Below are 19,961 nucleotides of genomic sequence, written 5' to 3' on the forward strand. Positions count from 1 at the left end.
CTTTCCGTCTGGCTGCCTGTTTCCACTGAGGTGGTGGGGGCTCCTGCGGGGGGGACTGTTCTGGGACAGGAGTGAGCTGCATCTCAGGCAGAGGGCTGTCTGAAGGCCCTGGCTCAGGTGCTCAACCCTCTCGCACCGTGGCTTTCTCTGCACGTGTGGTGATGAGCTCCATCTGGGTTATCTGCTGTAGAGGCCTAGGAGGAGCCTGCTCCATGACCCAGCATAAATCATCTGCTTCTGCTTAGAGAGGGAGGGATTAACCTCCCAGTAACTGGTGAGCCAATTGGGGATCAGAGAGGGGAAGGCCATGGAGCTTAAGTGACAGAGTCAGGACTTGAACAATGGGCTGTCTTAGTCCAAGCTGCCTGCTGCTCTAGGGTCTGGGGGCACATGAGATGATGAGGAGTCACTCAGGCCAAAACTTAGCCTGCTTGTAGACTCTTTGTTGGGTGGCCATGGCTGGAGGCGGAACCCTAGAAGATTCCAAGCCTTCATTTCCAAGTCTTAAACAGGACACCTACCTGGCCCCCCTCTTAGGGATGTTGGGAAGTGACAACCCTGTAAAGGTGGGGGCAGAGAACTTGACTTTTATCCTCACTTAAAACATGCTGGGCCAGATAGTGGGGCATGGGCTGAAGGAAATGTTATCTCCTCCACATGGCACCAAGCAGTGAGTGTGACCAGGACACCCCAGAGGTGGAAGGGGGCCTGGGGAGGAGCAATAGGTATGCCCCCTACTGGATTCCACTGGTGAACAAAAAGGGAGGAGTTTCAAATGTCCCAGATGGAGTGAAGGGACTGTTCCTGTGGGGTCTGGGCTCTCCAGTTTGCTCACCCCACTCCAGGCGCATCTTTACACTGCCTGGGATAGGACAGACCCTGCCCCTTCCTTGCTCAACACCACCCGGATTTCGCCTGGTTTGTATTATGAATGAATGAATATACAGAGCAAGCCGATTGATAAGGGGGAGGATGGCCGTTCTGGGTGAGGGGCAGACCTTGGGATCCTGGCGACACCTTCCTCCCTGCTACTCACGTGGTCAGCCATGAAGTCACTGAGGTGTCCCTCACCCTCCTACCACCCCATGACCCCTTCCCAGGTCCGGCCCTGTCTTCTGCTGGGCCATCTTTAGCTTCCCACTCACCCCACTTTGAGCCCAGATCTAACACCCAATTACAACCCTCCTCCAACTCGCAACTACTCAGCCCAGCTTTCAAGGCCTTCCAAAGTCTAGGCCTCCCTCCTGGACAATCCCATCCTCAACTGCATTCTGCCTCCCCTGCCTGAGCACCCTGGGCTGCAGGGGCCTGGGAGGAGCCTATCAGGAATCACCTGCATCTGCGTAGGTAGAGAAAGACTATCATGGCCGGGCTCGGTGGCACACACCTGTAATCCTAGCACTTAGGGAGGCCAAGGCGGGCAGATCACCTGAGGTCAGGAGTTTGAGACCAGCCTGGCCAACATGGCGAAACCCCGTCTCTACTAAAATACAAAAATTAGCTGGGTGCAGTGGTGGGCGCCTGTAATCCCAGATATTAGGGAAACTGAGGCAGGAGACTCGCTTGAGCCTGGAAGGTGGAGGTTGCAGTGAGCTGGGACTGCACCACTGTGCTCCAGCCTGGGCGACAGAGCAAGACTCCATCTCAATCAATCAATCAATCAATGGAGAGAAAGACTATTATCCTAGGTAACCTCTGAACAAGGTGGGAATCTTCCTGCTCCCAAGACCTTTGATGTTTTGAGGCCCCCTCAAATCCCAACAGCTCTGACACTGGTTTACTTTTCCTCTAGTTAGAATGAATCTTCCTCTGATCCCCTACCCCTGCACAAGTTTCAAGTCTTAATCACTCAGAATAGTATGGGTTACAAATGTGGGCCGAAGGGGCCTCCCGTACTCAAATCTCACAATGTCTCTGCCTAGCTGTGAAACCTTGGGCAAATCTCTGTCCTTAGTTTTTTTTTTCCTTTTTTTTTTTTTAAGTGACAGGGTCTTGCACTGTTGCCCAGGCTGGAGTGCAGTGGTGTGAACACAGCTCACTGCAGCCTCAATCTCCCCCATATCAAGCAATCCTGCCTCTGCCTCAGCCTCCAGAGTAGCTGGGAATACTGGTGTGCACCACCATGCTCGGCCAATCATTTTTATTTTTAATAGAGACAAAGTCTCTCTCTCTCTTGCCCAGGTCTTGAACTCTTGAGCTCAAGTGATCCTCCTGCCTTAGCCTCCCAAAGCACTTGGATTACAGGCATGTGCCACCAGGCCTGGCTAACTTTTAATTTTTGTAGAGATGAGGTCTTGCTATTGCCCAGGCTGGTCTCGAACTCCTGGCCTTAAGTGATCCTCCTGCTTCAGTCTCCCGAAGCACTGGGATTGCAAGTGTGAACCACTGCACCTGGCCAGTTTATTTTTATTTATTTATTTTTTTTGAGACGGAGTCGCACTCTGTTGCCCAGGCTGGAGTGCAGTGGTGCGATCTCGGTGCACTGCAAGCTCCGCCTCCCGGGTTCACGCCATTATCCTGCCTCAGCCTCCCGAGCAGCTGGCCACCACAGGCGCCCGCCACCACTCCCTGCTAATTTTTTGTATTTTTAGTAGAGACGGGGTTTCACCATGTTAGCCAGGATGGTCTCGATCTCCTGACCTCGTTATCTGCCCGCCTCGGCCTCCCAAAGTGCTGGGATTACAGGCATGAGCCACCGTGCCCAGCCACCAGTTTTAAAAATCTATACAACAGGGATAATATGAAATCTATGTCACAAGCCTGTTGGGATCATAGTACACATACAGTGGTAAGTGTGGTGCTTGCCTCGGCTAGGCAGTCAGATAACTGGATGGTCTCCAAATACACCAAGAGCTCACCCTCTTGCAGTGCTGTCTGCCTGGAATGTTCTTTTCCTCTTTCACTACCAGATTCCTACTTTTCCTTCAGGGACTACCTTCTCTAGGAAATCCTTAACTCCTGATCTCCCACCATGGAGGTCTGTTTCCTGGGATCCCACTGTCCCTACATATCCCCATCACAGCCCTGAGAAGCCTTAGGCCTGACTCATCTCTGCCTCCAGCATCACCCAGTATGGGAGGAGGGAGGCCTTAGGACACACAGGCTGAATGAATCAATGAGACACACTCAGAGAGCAAGCTATCTGTACTTGTGTGTTTCTCCTACCAGACTGTGCACGCCTCCTGTGGGCAGAGCCTGTGCTGACTTGCTCGTGGGTCTCCAGCATCACCCAGTCTGGAGCTGAGGACCTGGGTACCTACAGATTTCCTTCCACACTGTCAGAATTGAGGTGAAGGAAGCCCAGAGAAATCAAGTACCCTCCTCCACCAGGCAGAGCAAAGTCCTGGGTGCCCAAAATCCAGGGAAGGCAAGGGCTAGGGGTACAAGCAGAGGATCTGAAGAGGTATATGAGTGTGGCCAGCACAGACCTGGCACAAGTTTGGTGCTCAGTGAAGGTTACCTGATGTTGCTGGGCACCAGGGTGATGCAGTGCAAAGGGCCTTGGCCAACCCGCTTTGCAGCGTAGCTGGGTGACCTGGTACAGATCACATCGCATCTCAGAGCTTCAGTTTCCCCTCAGGCAGAGAAATATGACAAGAGAAGCCTGGAAGGGTAGTTCTGGGGAGTCAGTGGGTAAAAGAGGCCAGGGTGGATCCTGGCACACGGTGGGTATCAGACCAGTTTGCCAGAGGAGGTCCTCTCTCCCCAGAGGTACCCACACTGGCTGTTGCAACCAAACCCTTTTGTTATTGCTTTTCAGCAGCGTCACACGAAGGCCGTGTCCAACTGCAAGAGTCCGCCTGCTTCACTGGCCCCCAGTGCAGCCTGGCACAGCTGCAGGGTGTCCTCAAGAGCCAGCGGCTGGGATGTCTCAATGATGGCAATCGTCTCCCCCAGCTCTGTGCACATGATAGTCTGTTGAGGCTCGGGGGGTGGGGGTGGGGCAGGAGGTGGTGATCTGGGAGGCTGTAACGTCAAAGTCCGAGCTCGGGCATGGACCCGCTGATGCAGTCGCAAGCCTGCCATGGCGCGGAACCAGCGGCCACAAGTCCCGCAGTAGTAGGGACTCTTGTTATAGAGACCAGTGATGGGGAGGCGGGGGGCGCGGGCAAAGGCGACTGGCCGCAAGTGCAACCGCCGGTGCTGCTGCAGGTTGGAGCTCTGTGTGAAGCGCTTGCCACAGTCCAGGCATTGGTAGGGACGTGCGCCCGTGTGGGTCAGCTGGTGGCGGCTGAGGTTGGCCAAAGAAGCAAAAGTCTTGCCACATGAGTGGCACTGGAAGGGCCTCTCGCCCGTGTGTGTCCGCAGGTGGTTGCGCACGTGGATCAGCTTCTTGAAGCCCTTGCCACAAACCCCACAGCGGTGACGCCGTTCAGGGGGCCCGTGTACTGCACGCCGGTGCCGTGACAGCCGGGAAGCTGAGGCAAAGGACTTGGAGCACTGTGGGCAGGGCAGCTGGGCAGGTGGGGCAGGGGGTGGTGGTGGAGGGGTGGGCTCCGCTGGAGCTGGGGGAGCTGTTGCTCCTGTGGGAGGTGCACCGCTTTTGCCCGCGTGAGTGCGCCGGTGGTAGAGGAACTTGGTCATGTTGCTGAATGTCTTGCCACAACGACAGCGATGCAATGGGTTGGCAGTGTGGGCCCGCCGGTGGGCCACCAATGTGAGTTCTGTGCCGAAGCCGCGGCCACAGTCTACACAGAGGTAGCGGGCTTCCCCGCGGTGCAGCCGCAAGTGCTGCTCGAGCGATGCTGCTTTCTTGAAGACCTTGGAACAGGTCGTACACTCGTGTGTGCCACCAACATGGGCCCGCCCATGAGCCTGCAGCCGGTTGGCGGAGCTGAAACTGCGCTGACACTGGCTGCAGTGGAAGGGGTGGGTGGCAGATGCCGGGCTGTGAGACGTTTGCCGGTGTTGCCGGCGAGCCCCTGCTGAGGGCTGGTGCTGGGGACAGTCCCCGCAGCCCTGAGCCCAGCCAGCTGTGGACTCATCACCTCCCACAGCATCATCACCGACCTCTGCCATGGCCTCCTCATCCTCCGTCTCTTCATCATCTTCTTCATCCTCCTCATCGTCCTCCTCCTCCTCCTCCAACCCATTGCGTTCTTCTTTCTCTAGGGAGTCAAAGTGGGTGCCCTGATGCTCCAAGAACTCCTCAGGGGTGGCGCAGAGGGTAGAACACTCAGGACACTCATAGGGCTCCATCTTGACTTCAGATGGGGGAGAAGGTGGAGGCAGTGGTGTTGGGGGAGGCAAAGGAGGTGGCACTGGTGGCTCAGCTACCGTGGCAGAAAGGTGTTGGGCCTTTCGATGAGCCACCCACAGCTCGGGCGAGGGGAACAGCTCCTGGCAATCCCAGCACTGGTATTGGATCTGGTTTGCAGACTCCCGGAGGTGGGCATCCTGGTGGGCCAGGAGCTCACCAGGGGAGAGGATGAGCTGGCTGCATTCACCACACTGGAAGGGCCCCTCAGCGCCTGGCACCAGCTCTGGCTCCAGGCCAACATTCTGTGTGGTCAGTGCCTCCTCCTCTGAGACAGCAAGCATGTGCTGCTCCTGGTGTGAGAGGACTTCCTCCAGTGTGTTATAGAGGCTGCCACACTCAGAGCACATGAACTGGTGATGCTGGAAGAAGAGGGATGAGGCAAGGGCCTCCCCTGGTGTCATCTCAGTCACTTCTGTTGACATCTCCATCATCTCCCCCAACACAGGTGTTGACATCTCCACTGTCCCTGGTGACATCTGTGTTGGCATCTCGGCCACCTCAGCCACCACCTCTGCCATTGTGGGGAAGGCAGTGCCTGGAGAAAGAGGGGCAGGAGCCAGTGAGACAGCAGGAAACCGAGGGGAGGTGGAGTTCTCTTGCCCATCCCACTACTCACCAGCCTCTATCGCTCAGGAAGTCTTAATCCAATGTTTCTGCCTCAGTCGTCCATGATCCCATGTCTCTGAAGCCTACACACACCCCATGGCAGCCTGCAGGAGACAAACAGAACTCAGCCCAGCCTCTTTTTTTTTTTTTTTTTCTGAGACAGAGACTTGGTTTGTCGCCCAAGCTGGAGCGCAGTGGCACAATCTTGGCTCACTGCAACCTCTCGCTCCTGGGTTCAAGCTATTCTCGTGCCTCAGCCTCTTGAGTGGCCGGGACTACAGGGGAGTGCCACCATGCCTGGCTAATTTTTTTATTTTTATTTTTTTAGTAGAGACAAGGTTTCACCATGTTGGCCAGGCTGGTCTCGAACTCCTGACCTCAGGTGATCCACCTGCCTTGGCCTCCCAAAGTGCTGGGATTACAGGTGTGAGCCACCACCCTGGCCAACAGCCCGGCCTCTTTTTTTTTTTTTGAGATGGAGTCTTGCTCTGTTGCCAGGGTAGAGAACAGTGGCGCAATCTTGGCTCACTACAACCTCCACCTCCCAGGTTCAAGTGATTTTCCTGTCTCAGCCTCCCGAGTAGCTGGCACTACAGGTGTGCGCCACCATGCCCAGCTAATTTTTGTATTTTTAGTAGAGACGGGGGTTTCACCATGTTGGCCAGGATGGTCTCGATCTCTTGACCTCGTGATCCGCCTGCCTTGGCCTCCCAAAATGCTGGGATTACTGGCGTGAGCCACCGCGCCCGGCCCAGCCAGCCTGGCCTCTTTATTGAGAGGGCCAGGCATACCTTTTCTGAGAATACCATAGCCTTTGCCTGCGTGCGGCTTCCTCTTTGTGCAACACTTTTCCTCTGCCTCTTACATATACACACACAGATACACCCAAGTGTTTAAAAACACAGGCCCTGGAACCAGACTGCCCTTGGCTTGAATCTGAGCTCTACCACTTACTTCCTCTGAGATTGTCTTCTTACCTGTAAAATGGGGCTAAAAGTAGTACTGACACAAAGTCCCTGGTACTTGTAAAGGTCAGCTGTAACCCTGTGTAGTTCTCCAGAAAGATTGTTTTTGGACCCTAAGTCTTTGATGTTGCTATTCCCTCTGCCAAGAAACTTCTCTCCTCTTTTTGTCTGACAAAATCTTACTCAGCACCTTTTGTGAAGCATTCTCTGACATCTCTACATTCTCAGGGTTCCTATGGTATCCTGTGCCACCTCTATCATGGCAAATATCATGAGTTTGGGGTGGCATCTCATTGTTCCTCACTGGACTGAGAGTTTGTGCGTCTGATTCATTGTGGAGGCTCCAGTCAGCAACAAAACCTCTGAGCACGGACAGGAATTTTAACTTTCAAACTTCCCTCTATATGCCCCATCTTCCCTTCCATGTATGTGGGCTCAACCCCACCCAGGCCCCTTCACACAGCAAGGACTCAGAGTACACTCAGCAAATGACTGCCTCCCTCCCAGGCCTAGCAGCTAATCTTATGAATTCAAACCCACCTTCTTTACCTCTTTTTCACCTAATCTATTAGTGCCAGAGGGCAGGTGGAGTCTAGTTTACAGCCTTGCATATAGAAGTTGCTCATATTGCTGAGCGCAGTGGCTCATGCCTGTAATCCCAGCACTTTGGGAGGCCAAGACAGGCAATCACAAGGTCAAGAGATCTAGACCACGCTGGCCAACATGGTGAAACCCCGTCTCTACTAAAAAAAAAAAAAAAAAAAATTAGCTGGGCGTGGTGGTGCATGCCTGTAATCCCAGCTACTTGGGAGGCTGAGGCAGGAGAATGGCTTGAACCCGGGAGGTGGAGGTTGCAGTGAGCCGAGATTGCGCCACTGCACTCCAGCCTGGAGACAGAGTGAGACTCTGTCTCGAGGGAAAAAAAAAAAAAAAAAAGTTGCTCATATTAAGCACCTAGATGGTAGCAGTTTAGCCCGTACATTACTGAAGTATGTCCAGTACCAAGAACAATGTCTAGCACACAGTACTTATTTAGTGACTGAGAAATGCTCCCAGGCCAGGTGTGGTGGCTCACATCTGCAATCCTAGCACTTTGGGAGGCTGAGGTGGTTTGATCACTTGAACCCAGGAGGTCGAGGCTGCAGTGAGCCTCCCTTGGGAAGTGAGACCTTGGGAGTTTTTTTTTTTTTTTTTTCTCTTTTTGAGACAGGTTCTCACTATGTTGCCCAAGCTGCAGTGCAGTGGTGCAATCTTGGCTCACTGAGGCCTCCACCTCCTGGACTCAGGTGATCCTCCTGCCACAGCCTCTTGAGTAGCTGGGACCACAAGTATCTGCCACCATGCCTGGCAAATTTTTATTTTTATTTATTTTATTTTACTTTTTTTTGAGACAGAGTTTCTCTCTTTTTGCTCAGGCTGGAGTGCAGTGGCACGATCTCGGCTCACTGCAACCTCCGCCTCTCGGGTCCAAGCGATTCTCCAGCCTCGGTCTCCCGAGTAGCTGGAACTACAGGCATTCACCACCACGCCTGGATAATTTTTGTATTTTTAGTAGAGATGGGGTTTCATCATGTTGCCCAGGCTGGTCTTCAACTCCTGACCTCAAAAGATCCACCCACCATGGTCTCCCAAAGTGCTGGGATTACAGGCGTGAGCCACCGCACCTGGCCCCTGGCTAATTTTTAAATTATTTGTAGAGAGAAGGTCTCCCTATGTTGCCCAGGCTGGTCTCAAACTACTGAGCTCAAGCAATCCTCCCACCTAGGCCTCCCAAAGCGCTGGAATTACAGGTGTGAGCCACTGCCTGGCCGACCCTGAGTTTAACTGTCCCTGTGCACAGTCCATTTCTACCAGACCAACTTTCCCATTAGACTGTGAATTCCCAAAATACACAGCCCAGTACAGGGCCCTGCTTTCAGTTAATGCCCAATAAATACTCCTTGAGTAAATTATTCACTAAAGGACCTGGAGCTAAGCTTTCCTTATCTACTATTCCAATCCCCTTCCTAATTTTTGAGTTGCCAGGCCCCTGCACACAACAGCCATTCCATAAAGGACCTTCCTGGAAGTAGGCAACCAGGGACCCGAGAGTTCCATTTTTCCTTGATTACAGCCCTATTTCCAACAGAGAACTCCCCTAGGGCGAGGCCCAGTGCCTACTGCAAAGCTTGCACAAAGCAGGTACCCAATAAATGTCTACGAGGTGGCCCGGAAGACTTGAAATTTGCCCTTTTCTCGTCTACTATTCTTTCTCCCACTCTTGAATTGTGAACTACTTAGGGAAGGTATGGGGGGTTTTTCACACAGATTATCAGTAAGTCTTTCCAGGAAGGAACCCACTAGGGCCCTGGAAATTCAACTTTCCCGCTTTACAACGCTTTTCTCCTACCAGACTCATCTCCTCGGCAGGGTGAGAGCTCGCAGCAGTGGGTGGTGGGCGAGTTCCAGCTTAGGCTCCCGCACACTAAAGGAGCCCCAGGGCACACAGGAAGGAGCACTCTCCTTCCAGCCCGCGCCGCTCCCGCCCTAGCGCAGGCCCCAAGGCTCTCCGATCCCTGCAGACCCCTTAGTTTTCCTTCCGCCCTCTCCGTCCGCCCAACGCTCTCTTCCCCGTCCCGCCCCGCGCGGCGCCCTCACCCGTTTCTCTTATCTCCTGCAGCCCCTGCCGCTCTTGACACAGACCCTCGGCTCCAGGCGTGTGGGACCCCTCACTATCCACACCTCCCATTGGGCGGTGCCCTTACCCTTAGCGGCCAATCAGAGCCCGCAGCGCAGGGCACGCGACCTTGCGCCTGCGTGTTGCCACTCAGGCGGGGCTCCGGGAGTTATCCACGCACACATCTGCGCCCTGTGGGCGGGGCTCAGGGCGAGGAGACGCGCCTGCGCAGTTCTCCGGGTCACTCCCGGGCTAAGTGTCGGAAAGTTCTGTAGAGAAATGCCGGCAACCTTTGGTGAGCGTTGGGCCCATGGAGTGAACTGGGCGGCGGGAGACCTTGACAGAGATGTCATTTAAAAGCTGAAGAGACGGAGCATTTCTGAGAGTACAGCTTTAGAGCCCGACACACTTGGAGTTACTCTCCTCTCCGGGCCTCTGTTTCACTGGTGTGAAATGAGCTTGAGTCACAGCCACCTCAAAGGTTGTTTAGGGGATTGGATGATATCACACATGCACAGCGCTTATATACTGTAGGCGCCCACTACAACCCACTTAGCAAGACAGAATCCTTCAGTTTGTTAAATTGCTTTCCTATTCTTCCTACTCTTCGTTTGATTTAATGATAGTCACTTACCAGGCGCCCCTGTGAGTTTAGCCCAGGACTATGCTTCCGTAGCTTACCATTGCCATCCATTTGTTTCACAAGTAGGGAAACTGAGGCCCAGAGAGGGGAAGGGATTTCTTGGGGGGGTTGTTTGTTTATTTGAGACGGAGTCTCGCTCTGTCGCCCAGACTGGAGTGCAGTGGCACGATCTTGGCTCACCGCAACCTCCGCCTCCCGGGTTCAACCGATTCTCCTGCCTCAGCCTCCCGAGTAGTTGGGATTACAGGTGCCCACCACCACGCCCGGCTAATGTTTGTATTTTTAGTAGAGACGGGGTTTTGCCATGTTGGTCAAGCTGCTCTTGAACTCCTGATCTCAGGTGATCCACCTGCCTCGGCCTCCCAAATTGCTGAGATTACAGGCGTGAACCACTGCGTCCAATCTTGTTTGTTTGTTTGAGACAGAGTTTTTGCTCTTGTTGCCCAGACTGGAGTGCAATGGTGCGATCTCGGCTCACGGCAACCTCCACCTCCAGGTTCAAGCGATTCTCCTGCGTCAGCCTCCCGAGTAGCGGGGATTACAGGCATGTGTCAGTCACCACGCCCGGCTAATTTTGTATTTTTAGTAGAGATGGGGTTTTTCCATGTTGGTCAGACTGGTCTCGAACTCCCGACCTCAGGTGATCCGCCCGCCTCGGCCTCCCAAAGTGCTGGGATTACAGGCGTGAGCCACCGCACCCGGTGTTTGTTTCTTGAGACAAAGTATCGCCCTGTGGCCCAGGCTGGAGTGCAGTGGCACTATCTCTGCTCACTGCTCCCTGGTTCAAGCGATTCTCTTGCCTCAGCCTCCCAAGTAGTTGGGATTTCAGGTGCGTGCCACCACGCCCGGCTAAGAACAGACAGGGTTTCACCATGTTGGCCAGGCTGGTCTCGAACTCCTGGTCTCGTGTGATACGCCCACCTCGGCCTCCCAAAGTGCTGGAATTACAGATGTGAGCTACCGCGCCCAGCGATTCTTTTGAATTCACTGCTACAGCTCAGGCAGAGCCAGTACTGGGCCAGTGCTAGGCAGGACCCAGGTCTCCCGACTTCCAAGAGGAGTTAATTGCGGGGATGGGAACACGTCCAGGGAGGGGACTTGTCTCAAGCACATGCAGGCCCTGACCTTGAGTCACCTAAGTGGGGGGCGTGGCGACCGTCACACCCAAGGCCCCGCGGTAAGGGGACACGCATACACCGCAGCCTAGACTCCCTGACAGACCCTCTCTAGTTGTTGCAAGTTAGGGAGTGGGTATCTGGGCGACCCTGGAGGACAGAGATTGGAAGGGGTTACGGAGGGGCAGTTTTGGCTCTGGGTGGAGACGTCTGTGATGGGGGTCGTGATGGACGCCATCGAGATGTACACAGTTGGAATGGAGGGTTCTGTTGCCGCTTGGAAGGAGGTATCCGTTCTGAACGTGAGATGAGGGAATTCTGGTTTTGATCAGGGGAAGGAACTTACAGACTGCGGGGGTGGGGGGGGCGAGATTTCCATTTGGGATCATGAGACAGCACAGTTGAGATGTAGATCCCTGGTTGTCACTAGAAGTGAGGGACAATCTAATGGAGGGGTGCCCAGGACCAGATCATATAAGGCCTGGGAGTTACTGGGAGACGGAAAAGTAGTGATTGTGTTACTTTGCCACGGGCAACTAGGGGCAGTGGTGACGTGGGCGTCTAGCTCGTGATCAGGAGGGGGCTGTAGTTTATCAGATGAGTAGTTACAACTACTCGTGACGTGGCGCTACATGGCCCCGGTGGCTTGAGTCAGGGGCGGGAAGTAGAGACCTGGAACCGGGTACCAGATACAGCCCCAGCTGCGGCTTGCTCTCGCTCTGCGCAAGCGCAGCACTCACGAACCAAGTCGCTTCGGTTGGGGGCAGGTCTAGCAGCCCATGAAGGGCGGGGCTTGGAGGCCTCGTTCTGCGCATGCGCCGAAGGGGCGTGGCGGTCGCACCTGCGCGAGTTGGGGGAAGGAGGAGGGGCGAGGTGACGCAGGCGTAATAATAGAGAAGGTGCCAGAAAGATCCAAAACAAGTGGCTGCGGCCGTCGCCCAGGAGTCACCGGACGCCAGAATCTGGTGAGGATCCAGAGAGGCCTAATGGTGACTGGTGGCGGGTAGACAGAACCACCTGGGCTCTGGGGAGCGGGCGGGGCCGCCCTTGCAGGGCGAGGCGGGGGTCGGGTTCGGACGGTACCACCTGTGTGGAGCGAAGGGGCTGCCTGGGTCGCTCCTCTGTGTAGGGGGCAGAGGGTCACTTTCGGGCGGTACCACTTGCATAGAGCCGGGGGACTCATCAGACGGTACCACTGGACGGAGCAAAGGGGCTCGTCTAGGCAGTCCTACCCAGAGTCAGGGGCAGTCAGTCAGCAGGGAGCCCCGGGGTGGGCCCCGAGGCTTGTTTGGGTCGCATCGTTTGGTCAGGTCCGGAGGCGAGCTCCGAACGCAGCACGGGGGGGGGGGGGGGGGGGGAAGCCGAGCGGGCTCCGGCGTCCCGACCTGTTCTTAGGGGACCTCGGGCGGGACCATTCCTTCCCGGGGGAGGGGGAGGCCGAGGCGGTTGTGGGTGCGGGAGCGGCCCCGCCCGGCGCGACTGGGCGGGGGAGACGCGCTGGCGGTGTGGGGTTCCGGCCTCCGCGTCGCTGACCACTGCCCCCTCCCCGCTGTGTGGGTTCTAGGCCGGGTTCTGAGCTTGTTCCGCCTCCCTCCCCCGGGAATGGCGCTATCCGGGTCGACCCCGGCCCCGTGCTGGGAGGAGGATGAGTGCCTGGACTACTACGGGATGCTGTCGCTTCACCGTATGTTCGAGGTGGTGGGCGGGCAACTGACCGAGTGCGAGTTGGAGCTCCTGGCCTTTCTGCTGGATGAAGCTCCTGGCGCCGCCGGAGGCTTAGCCCGGGCCCGCAGCGGCCTAGAGCTCCTGCTGGAGCTGGAGCGCCGCGGGCAGTGCGACGAGAGCAACCTGCGGCTGCTGGGGCAACTCCTGCGCGTGCTGGCCCGCCACGACCTGCTGCCGCACCTGGCGCGCAAGCGGCGCCGGCCAGGTACGGTTGAATGGGAGGGTGTCACACTTCCTGGGAGGAAAGGGCCTGGCTCCCGCTGGGCCTCCCTGGTGCCCTGATACGGACAGTGCCATATCAGGCAGCTTATGTCCCATTCTACTACTCTCTCTTCCCACAATATCAATGAGCAACATAAAAGGAAGAAAGCATGGCTTTGGGAATTTGGCCACATCAGTGATGATGATTTTGGCCACTGTTTACGGAGGGCTTGTTTCATGCCAGGCACAGCTGTCAGACCTTCGTATGAACTAGTGCCTTATAGTCTCCCAGTAATCCCACAAGGAAGTCCTGTTACTGTCTTCACTGTAACCGGGAAAATAACAAGTTCAGAGAAGTTAAGCAGTTTGCATGTATAATAACACTCCTGTTTGCTGGGCCTAGGGGATACAGGATGATGGAGCTGACAAGGTGTTTGTTCCATGAAGTTTAAGTTTAGTGGGGCAATCAGATAATAAGACAGAGAACTTATTTTTAGATGCTGTTGTAGGAAGACTAAAAGTAATGGAATAGAGAGAGTCAGGAGAGCAGCAAGGTGAAGGGAGACTTTGTCCTGAGGCTGCACTGCCAGCCATGCATAGACCCCAGGGGAGAAAATCCCAGGGAGCATCCAAGGCCTGAGGTGGGAATGAGTTTGGCATCATCAGAGGCCAGTGTGGCAGGAGCAGAGGGGACCCAAGCTAGGGAAGAGAGGGAGGTAGGAAGTTATGTCATGAAGGGGCTTGCAGAGAACGTAGCTGGGAAGTGTGGGAGCCAGGATTCAAACCCAGCCAACTTGTCCCCAGAGTTGATGCCCTGAATCATTGTGAAGGAAGTGCCCCTGGAGGATAGCAGTCTTGAGGTGAGAAGCTGGGAGGGGTTCAGGCTGCCAGTAGCCCTGTGCATGCATAGACCAAGCCTTTGTCTGGGTTACTAAAGCGACAGTGGCTAGTTTGGGAAAGGGGGATTATGGCTTTCCCTGGCCCAGAGTAAGCCCCCAGGATTTAGATAAGCAGGAGAAGGACAGCTCTAGGGAAGAGCTGACAGCATTTTTCGATATCTATGTCTGAAGATCACGCTCTAGAAGAGAAGGTTTTGGGGAGCCTGCACAGAGGCCTGCTTACTCCTTGGGGAGAGCTGGGGGCAGTTGATGCCAGGGCAAAGGGCCATTACAGGGACCCTTACCATGACTATCAACAGAATAACCTTGACAGTTTGAGCTGCCGTAGACGTGGGTTAGATTGCCCCAAGTCGTGATGAGTTCTCTCTCTTAGGAGGCATCTGAGCAACCTCTGCAGGAGGTGTTTGAGAATGAGTGGGTATTTGGGCTCTGACTTCTGGGGAACTTAGGCACCTCGTGGTGCAGGCATTCTTCCAGGGGTGGGAATTAGGGCCAGGAGGCTGAATACTTCTTCCCATTCTTCTCTTCCTCTAGTGTCTCCAGAACGCTATAGCTATGGCACCTCCAGCTCTTCAAAGAGGACAGAGGGTAGCTGCCGTCGCCGTCGGCAGTCAAGCAGTTCTGCAAATTCTCAGCAGGGTCAGTGGGAGACAGGTGAGCCCAGCTGGGTGGGTGTAATGGCAGCATCCCTCCTTTCCTTATGAACTGTGCCCATCAAGGAAGGGGCCTGAGGGGTTATTCTGTCTCATTTTCGCTGTGTGTGTGTGTAGATATGTATGTGTGTGTTTTCATTGCTACAGATACTCTGTTCTGAAGCAACATACGGAATTGTTGCACATAGTTTCGTGTTTCGTTTAAATGGTGTTACATTGTGGGTATTACTCTGCACCTGGCTGTCTTTGCTAGATGTGTCTGAGATTTATTCATGCTGAGTGTCTCTAATTATTTTATTTTAATTGCCATGCTCCAGTTAACTTATTTATTCTCACCACCCCCAGTTTTTGTTTTTTTCTGTTTGGTTTTTTCAAGATAGGGGCTTGGTCTGTCACCCAGGCTGGAGTGCAGTGGCGAAATCATAGCTCTGTGCGGCCTTGAACTCCTGGGCTCAAGCTATCCTCCCACCTCAGCCTCTCAAGTAGCTAGAACTACAGGGGCATGCCACCGTGCCTGGCTAATTTTTTCATCCTTTTTTTTTTTTTTTTTTTTTTTGGAGACAGAGTCTCGCTGTGTCCCCCAGGTTGGAGTGCAGTGGCGCGATCTCAGCTCACTGCAAGCTCCGCCTCCTGGGTTCACGCCAGTCTCCTGCCTCAGCCTCCCGAGTAGCTGGGACTACAGGCGCCTGCCAACACGCTCGGCTAATTTTTTGTATTTTTAGTAGAAATGGGGTTTCACCGTGTTAGCCAAGATGGTCTCGATCTCCTGACCTCGTGATCCGCCCGTCTCGGCCTCCCAAAGTGCTGGGATTACAGGCGTGAGCCACCGCGCCCGGCCAATTTCTTCATCCTTTATAGAGATGAGGTCTCCCTCTTGTTGTCCAGGCTGGTCTTGAACTCCTAGCCTTAAGCAGTCCTCCCACCTCAGCCTCCCAAAGTGCTGGATTACAGACATGAGCCATCATGCCCAGCCACTTCTAGTTGTTGTTTTGAGGCAGAATCTCACTCTGTCACTCAGGCTGGGGTGCAGTGGTGCAATCTCGGCTCACTGCAACCTCTGCCACCCAGATTCAAGCAATTCTCCTGCCTCAGCCTCCCAAGTAGCTGGAACTACAGGCTCATTTTTTTTGTATTTTTAGTAGAGGTGAGGTTTCACCATGTTGCCCAAGCTGGTCTCGAACTCGTGGCCTCAAGAGATCCGCCCACCTGGGCCTCCCAAAGTGTTGGGATTACAGGTGTGAGCCACTGTGCCCTGGCCACCCCTCTTTTTTTTTTATTATGTGAAATTTCAAACATACAAGTTGAAAAATTAGTACAGTTAACATCTTCCACTTAGGTTCAGTAATTGTTAAGATTTTGCTACTTTTGCTTTATGTGTATACGTAATTCTGGATTTTTTGTTGAACCCTTTGAAAGTAAATTACAGACATCAGGATGCTTTACCCCTAAATTAGGCATCCATGGAGAATGAGGATATTCTCCTGTACCACTTTAAGACTATTATACCTAAGAAAATAAACACGAATTCTCTGGTATTCTAATGGTCCATTTTCAAAAATCCCCAGATTGTGGGACCGTTCAGAATCTATTCATAGTTGAGTTGGTATGCATTCAGTTGTTATGTCTCCTTAGTCTCCTGCCATAGCACAGAAACTGCCCCTACACCCCATACCTTTTTCTTTTTCCTGTAACATTGATTTATTCACCCTAGCAGGCCGGTTGTTTTGTAGAATGTCCTGATTGTTTATCTCCTGATGGAGTCATTTAACTCGTCCCTCTTTCCCTTACATTTCTTGTTAAATGGGAATTGTGTCTGAGGCTTGGTTAGATTCAGTTTATACGTTTTTAGCAGGAATAATCCTTGGTTGCTGCCATCTAGTTCATATTGGAGTACATCCCCAGGCATGTACGGCCTGTCTTTTCCGATGTGGGAAAGTTTGGTCACTTGGTTAAGGGGATATCTGCCATGTTTGTCCATTGTGAAGGGACATTTAGTTCTCATGGTTAGTAAACAGTCTATGGGGTGATACTTTGGTATGTCCTGTTCCCTAATAGCCATTTACTTAGTGGGTTTCACATCTATGAGCTTTGCCTGAACCAGTTATCACATTGATGTTTGCAAAATGGTGATTTTTCTAATTCTTTTTCTTTTTTCTTTCTCTTTCAAGAGGTATTCCCCCAATGCCCCTTTGAGTTTGAGTGTCACTATAGACCCATACACTATTTACTGACTTGTTACAGTCAGTCTGTCTTCCTGCGGTTTCAATTGGCTAGCCTCTTGTGTCTTCTTCATGTGTTTGTATCATTCTTTGTGTGCTTCCTGCTTTGTGGCACTGCAAGATGTCCTGGGCTCACTTTGAACTTTCCCTTCCGTACCCTAGAATCAGCTGTTTTTCAAGGAAGCTGTGCTATTTAGAGACCAAAACATGGGTGCTGAGTGTGTATATTGTTTCTAGGTTCTTTCAGCGAACAGTGTTAGAGACTTGACTTTTCGAAAAGTTTCTGTTAGTATTTTAAATTTAAGATTAACATCATAGCCATGTTTGGTGGCTCATGCCTGTAATCTTAGTGCTTTGTGTGGCTGAGGCAGGAGGATTGCCTGAGGCCAGGAGTTCGAGATCAGCCTGGGCAATATAGTGAGACCCTGTATCTAAAAAGATAAAAAGCCTGGCCGGGTGCAGTGGCTCACACCTGTAGCCCCAGCAGTTTGGGAGGCTAAGGCAGGTGGACTGCTTCAGCCCAGGCGTTTGAGACCAGCCTGGGCAACATGGCAAAACCTTGTCTCTATAAAAAATACAAAATAAAAATTAGCCTGGCATGGTGATGCACGCGTGTAGTCTCAGCTATTCAGGAGGCTGAGGTAGGAGGATTGCTTGAGTCGGGGAGGTGGAGGTTGCAGTGAGCTGAGATCACGCCACTGCACTCCAGTCTGGATGGCAGAGCAAGACCCTGTCTCAGAGAAAAAAAAAAAAAAAGAGCCGGGTGTGGTGGCATGCCACTGGACTCCAGCCTGGGCAACAGAACGAGACCCCGACTCTAAACAAAGAAAAACATTACAAAGACTTTTTTTTGAGATGGAGTCTCGCTGTGTCACCCAGGCTGGAGTACAGTGGCGCCATGTCAGCTCACTGCAACCTCTGCCTCCCAGGTTCAAGCGAACCTCCTGCCTCAGCCTCCCGAGTAGCTGGGACTACAGGCAGACACCACCATACCCAGCTAATTTTTGTATTTTTAGTAGGGACGCGGTTTCACCATGTTGGCCAGGCTAGTCTCCAACTCCTGACCTCAGGTGACCTGCTTGCCTCAGCCTCCCAAAGTGCTGGGATTATAGGTGTGAGCCACTGCTTCCAGCCAGACTTTTTAATTTTTTATTTATTATTATTATTTTTGAGAAAGAGTTTCACTTTTGTTGCCCAGGCTGGAGTGCAATGGCACAATCTTGGCTCACCGCAGCCTCCACCTCCCGGGTTCAAACGATTCTCCTGCCTCAGCCTCCTGAGTAGCTGGGATTACAGGCATGTGCCACCACGCCCGACTAATTTTGTATTTTTAGTGGAGACAGGGTTTCTCCATGTTGGTCAGGCTGGTCTCGAACTCCCACCTTCAGGTAATCCGCCCGCCTCGGCCCCCCAAAGTGCTGGGATTACAGGTGTGAGCCACTGCACCCGGCCCCAGCCAGACTTTTTTTTTTTTTTTTTTTGACGGAGTCTGGCTCTGTCACCCAGGCTGGAGTGCGGAGGCACGATCTCGGCTCACTGCAAGCTCCGCCTCCCGGGTTCACGCCATTCTCCTGCCTCAGCCTCTCCGAGTAGCTGGGTCTACAGGTGCCCGCCACCACGCCCGGCTAATTTTTTGTATTTTTAGTAGAGACGGGGTTTCACTGTGGTCTTGATCTCCTGACCTCGTGATCCGCCCACCTCGGCCTCCCAAAGTGCTGGGATTACAAGCGTGAGCCACCGCGCCCGGCCCAGCCAGACTTTTTTATACTGAAAGTCTTTCCTCTTAATAACATTGAGATGTGGATTTGTTTGATTTATTTTACAATAGTAATTAAATAGCATCAAAATAACAAAGTCAGTACAACTGCTGATTGTATCTAGTGAATGAAACATAGATTTTATTTGTGTTTCTTGTTCTCTGAGCATATCCCATTGAAGATTTTACTGTCAGAATGTTCTTCAAGTTACCTGAATAATTCTTTCATCTGAGTATTCATGTTACCAATTATATATACAATCCCCTCCCTCCCTTCCTTCTTTCCTTCCTTCCTTTTCTTCTCCCTTCTCCCTTCTCCCTTCGAGGGTCTAGCTCCGTTTCCCAGGCTGGAGTCCAGTGGCGCAAACACTGCTTTCTGCAGCCTAGATCTCCTGGGCTCAAGCAGTCCTCCCACCTCAGCCTCCCAAGTAGCTGGGACTACAGGCACGTGCCACCACACCCAGCTGATTTTTTTTTTTTTTTTTTTTTTTTTTAAATAGAGACGGGTTTTTCCATGTTGCCTGGGTTCTAGGTTGGTCTTGAACTCCTGGGCTGTAGGCTGGGATTACACACATGAACCACAACATCCGACCAGGTTCATTTTCTTCTGTTTGTGTTTAATTTTTTTTTTTTTTTTTTTGAGACAGGGTCTCACACTGTCACCCAGGCTGGAGTGCAGTGGCATAATCTCGGCTCACTGCAGCCTACAGCTCCCGGGTTCAAGCGATTCTCCTGCCTCAGCTTCCCCAGTAGCTGGGATTACAGGTAGGCACCACCACGCCCAGCTGATTTTTGTATTTTTAGTAGAGATGGGGTTTCACCATGTTGGTCAAACTGGTCTTGAACTCCTGATCTCAAGTGATCCACCCATCTCGGCCTCCCAAAAGTGCTGGGATTGTAGGCGGGAGCCACCCCGTGCCTGGCCTATTTGTGTTAATTTTATGGTTTATTTCTTTTTAACTTTTTAAATGTGTAACTCAGTTACATGAGTCAAAAGTCAAAACTAAAGTATGGGGCCGGGCTTGGTGACTCAGTGCCCATAATGCCAGTACTTTGCGACGCTGAGGCGGGTGGATCACTTGAGGTCAGGAGTTCGAGACCAGCCTGGCCAACATGGTGAAACCCATCTCTACTTAAAATACAAAAAATTATGCTGGGCGCGGTGGCTCACACTTGTAATCCCAGCACTTTGGGAGGCCGAGGCGGGCGGATCACGAGGTCAGGAGATCGAGACCACGGTGAAACCCCGTCTCTACTAAAAAT

At 53.0% G+C, this 19,961-nt stretch overlaps 2 protein-coding genes across 3 annotated transcripts in view; both read right to left on the reverse strand.

Annotated features, from left to right (window-relative positions):
* Nucleotides 1-19,961, reverse strand: part of LOC116480610 (carcinoembryonic antigen-related cell adhesion molecule 1-like) — a 1,172,951-nt gene that overhangs the window by 747,605 nt on the left and 405,385 nt on the right.
* ZNF526 (zinc finger protein 526) lies at nucleotides 7-9,544 on the reverse strand. 2 transcript variants are annotated; one of them, XM_032172759.2, is made up of 3 exons: nucleotides 9,469-9,544; nucleotides 5,877-5,970; nucleotides 7-5,795 (listed from the first exon to the last, which is right to left on the reverse strand). In XM_032172759.2, exon 3 carries the CDS (start codon nucleotides 5,776-5,778, stop codon nucleotides 3,766-3,768), a length of 2,013 nt encoding a protein of 670 aa, XP_032028650.1. In that variant the 5' UTR covers nucleotides 5,779-5,795; nucleotides 5,877-5,970; nucleotides 9,469-9,544; the 3' UTR covers nucleotides 7-3,765. The 2 variants fall into 2 exon arrangements, with proteins under 2 accessions (XP_032028650.1, XP_058282531.1); XM_058426548.1 differs by having other exon boundaries at nucleotides 9,221-9,544.

This window comes from Hylobates moloch, unplaced genomic scaffold, assembly GCF_009828535.3.
Source record: "Hylobates moloch isolate HMO894 unplaced genomic scaffold, HMol_V3 SCAFFOLD_13, whole genome shotgun sequence".
In the NCBI taxonomy this organism is placed as follows: Eukaryota; Metazoa; Chordata; class Mammalia; order Primates; family Hylobatidae; genus Hylobates; species Hylobates moloch.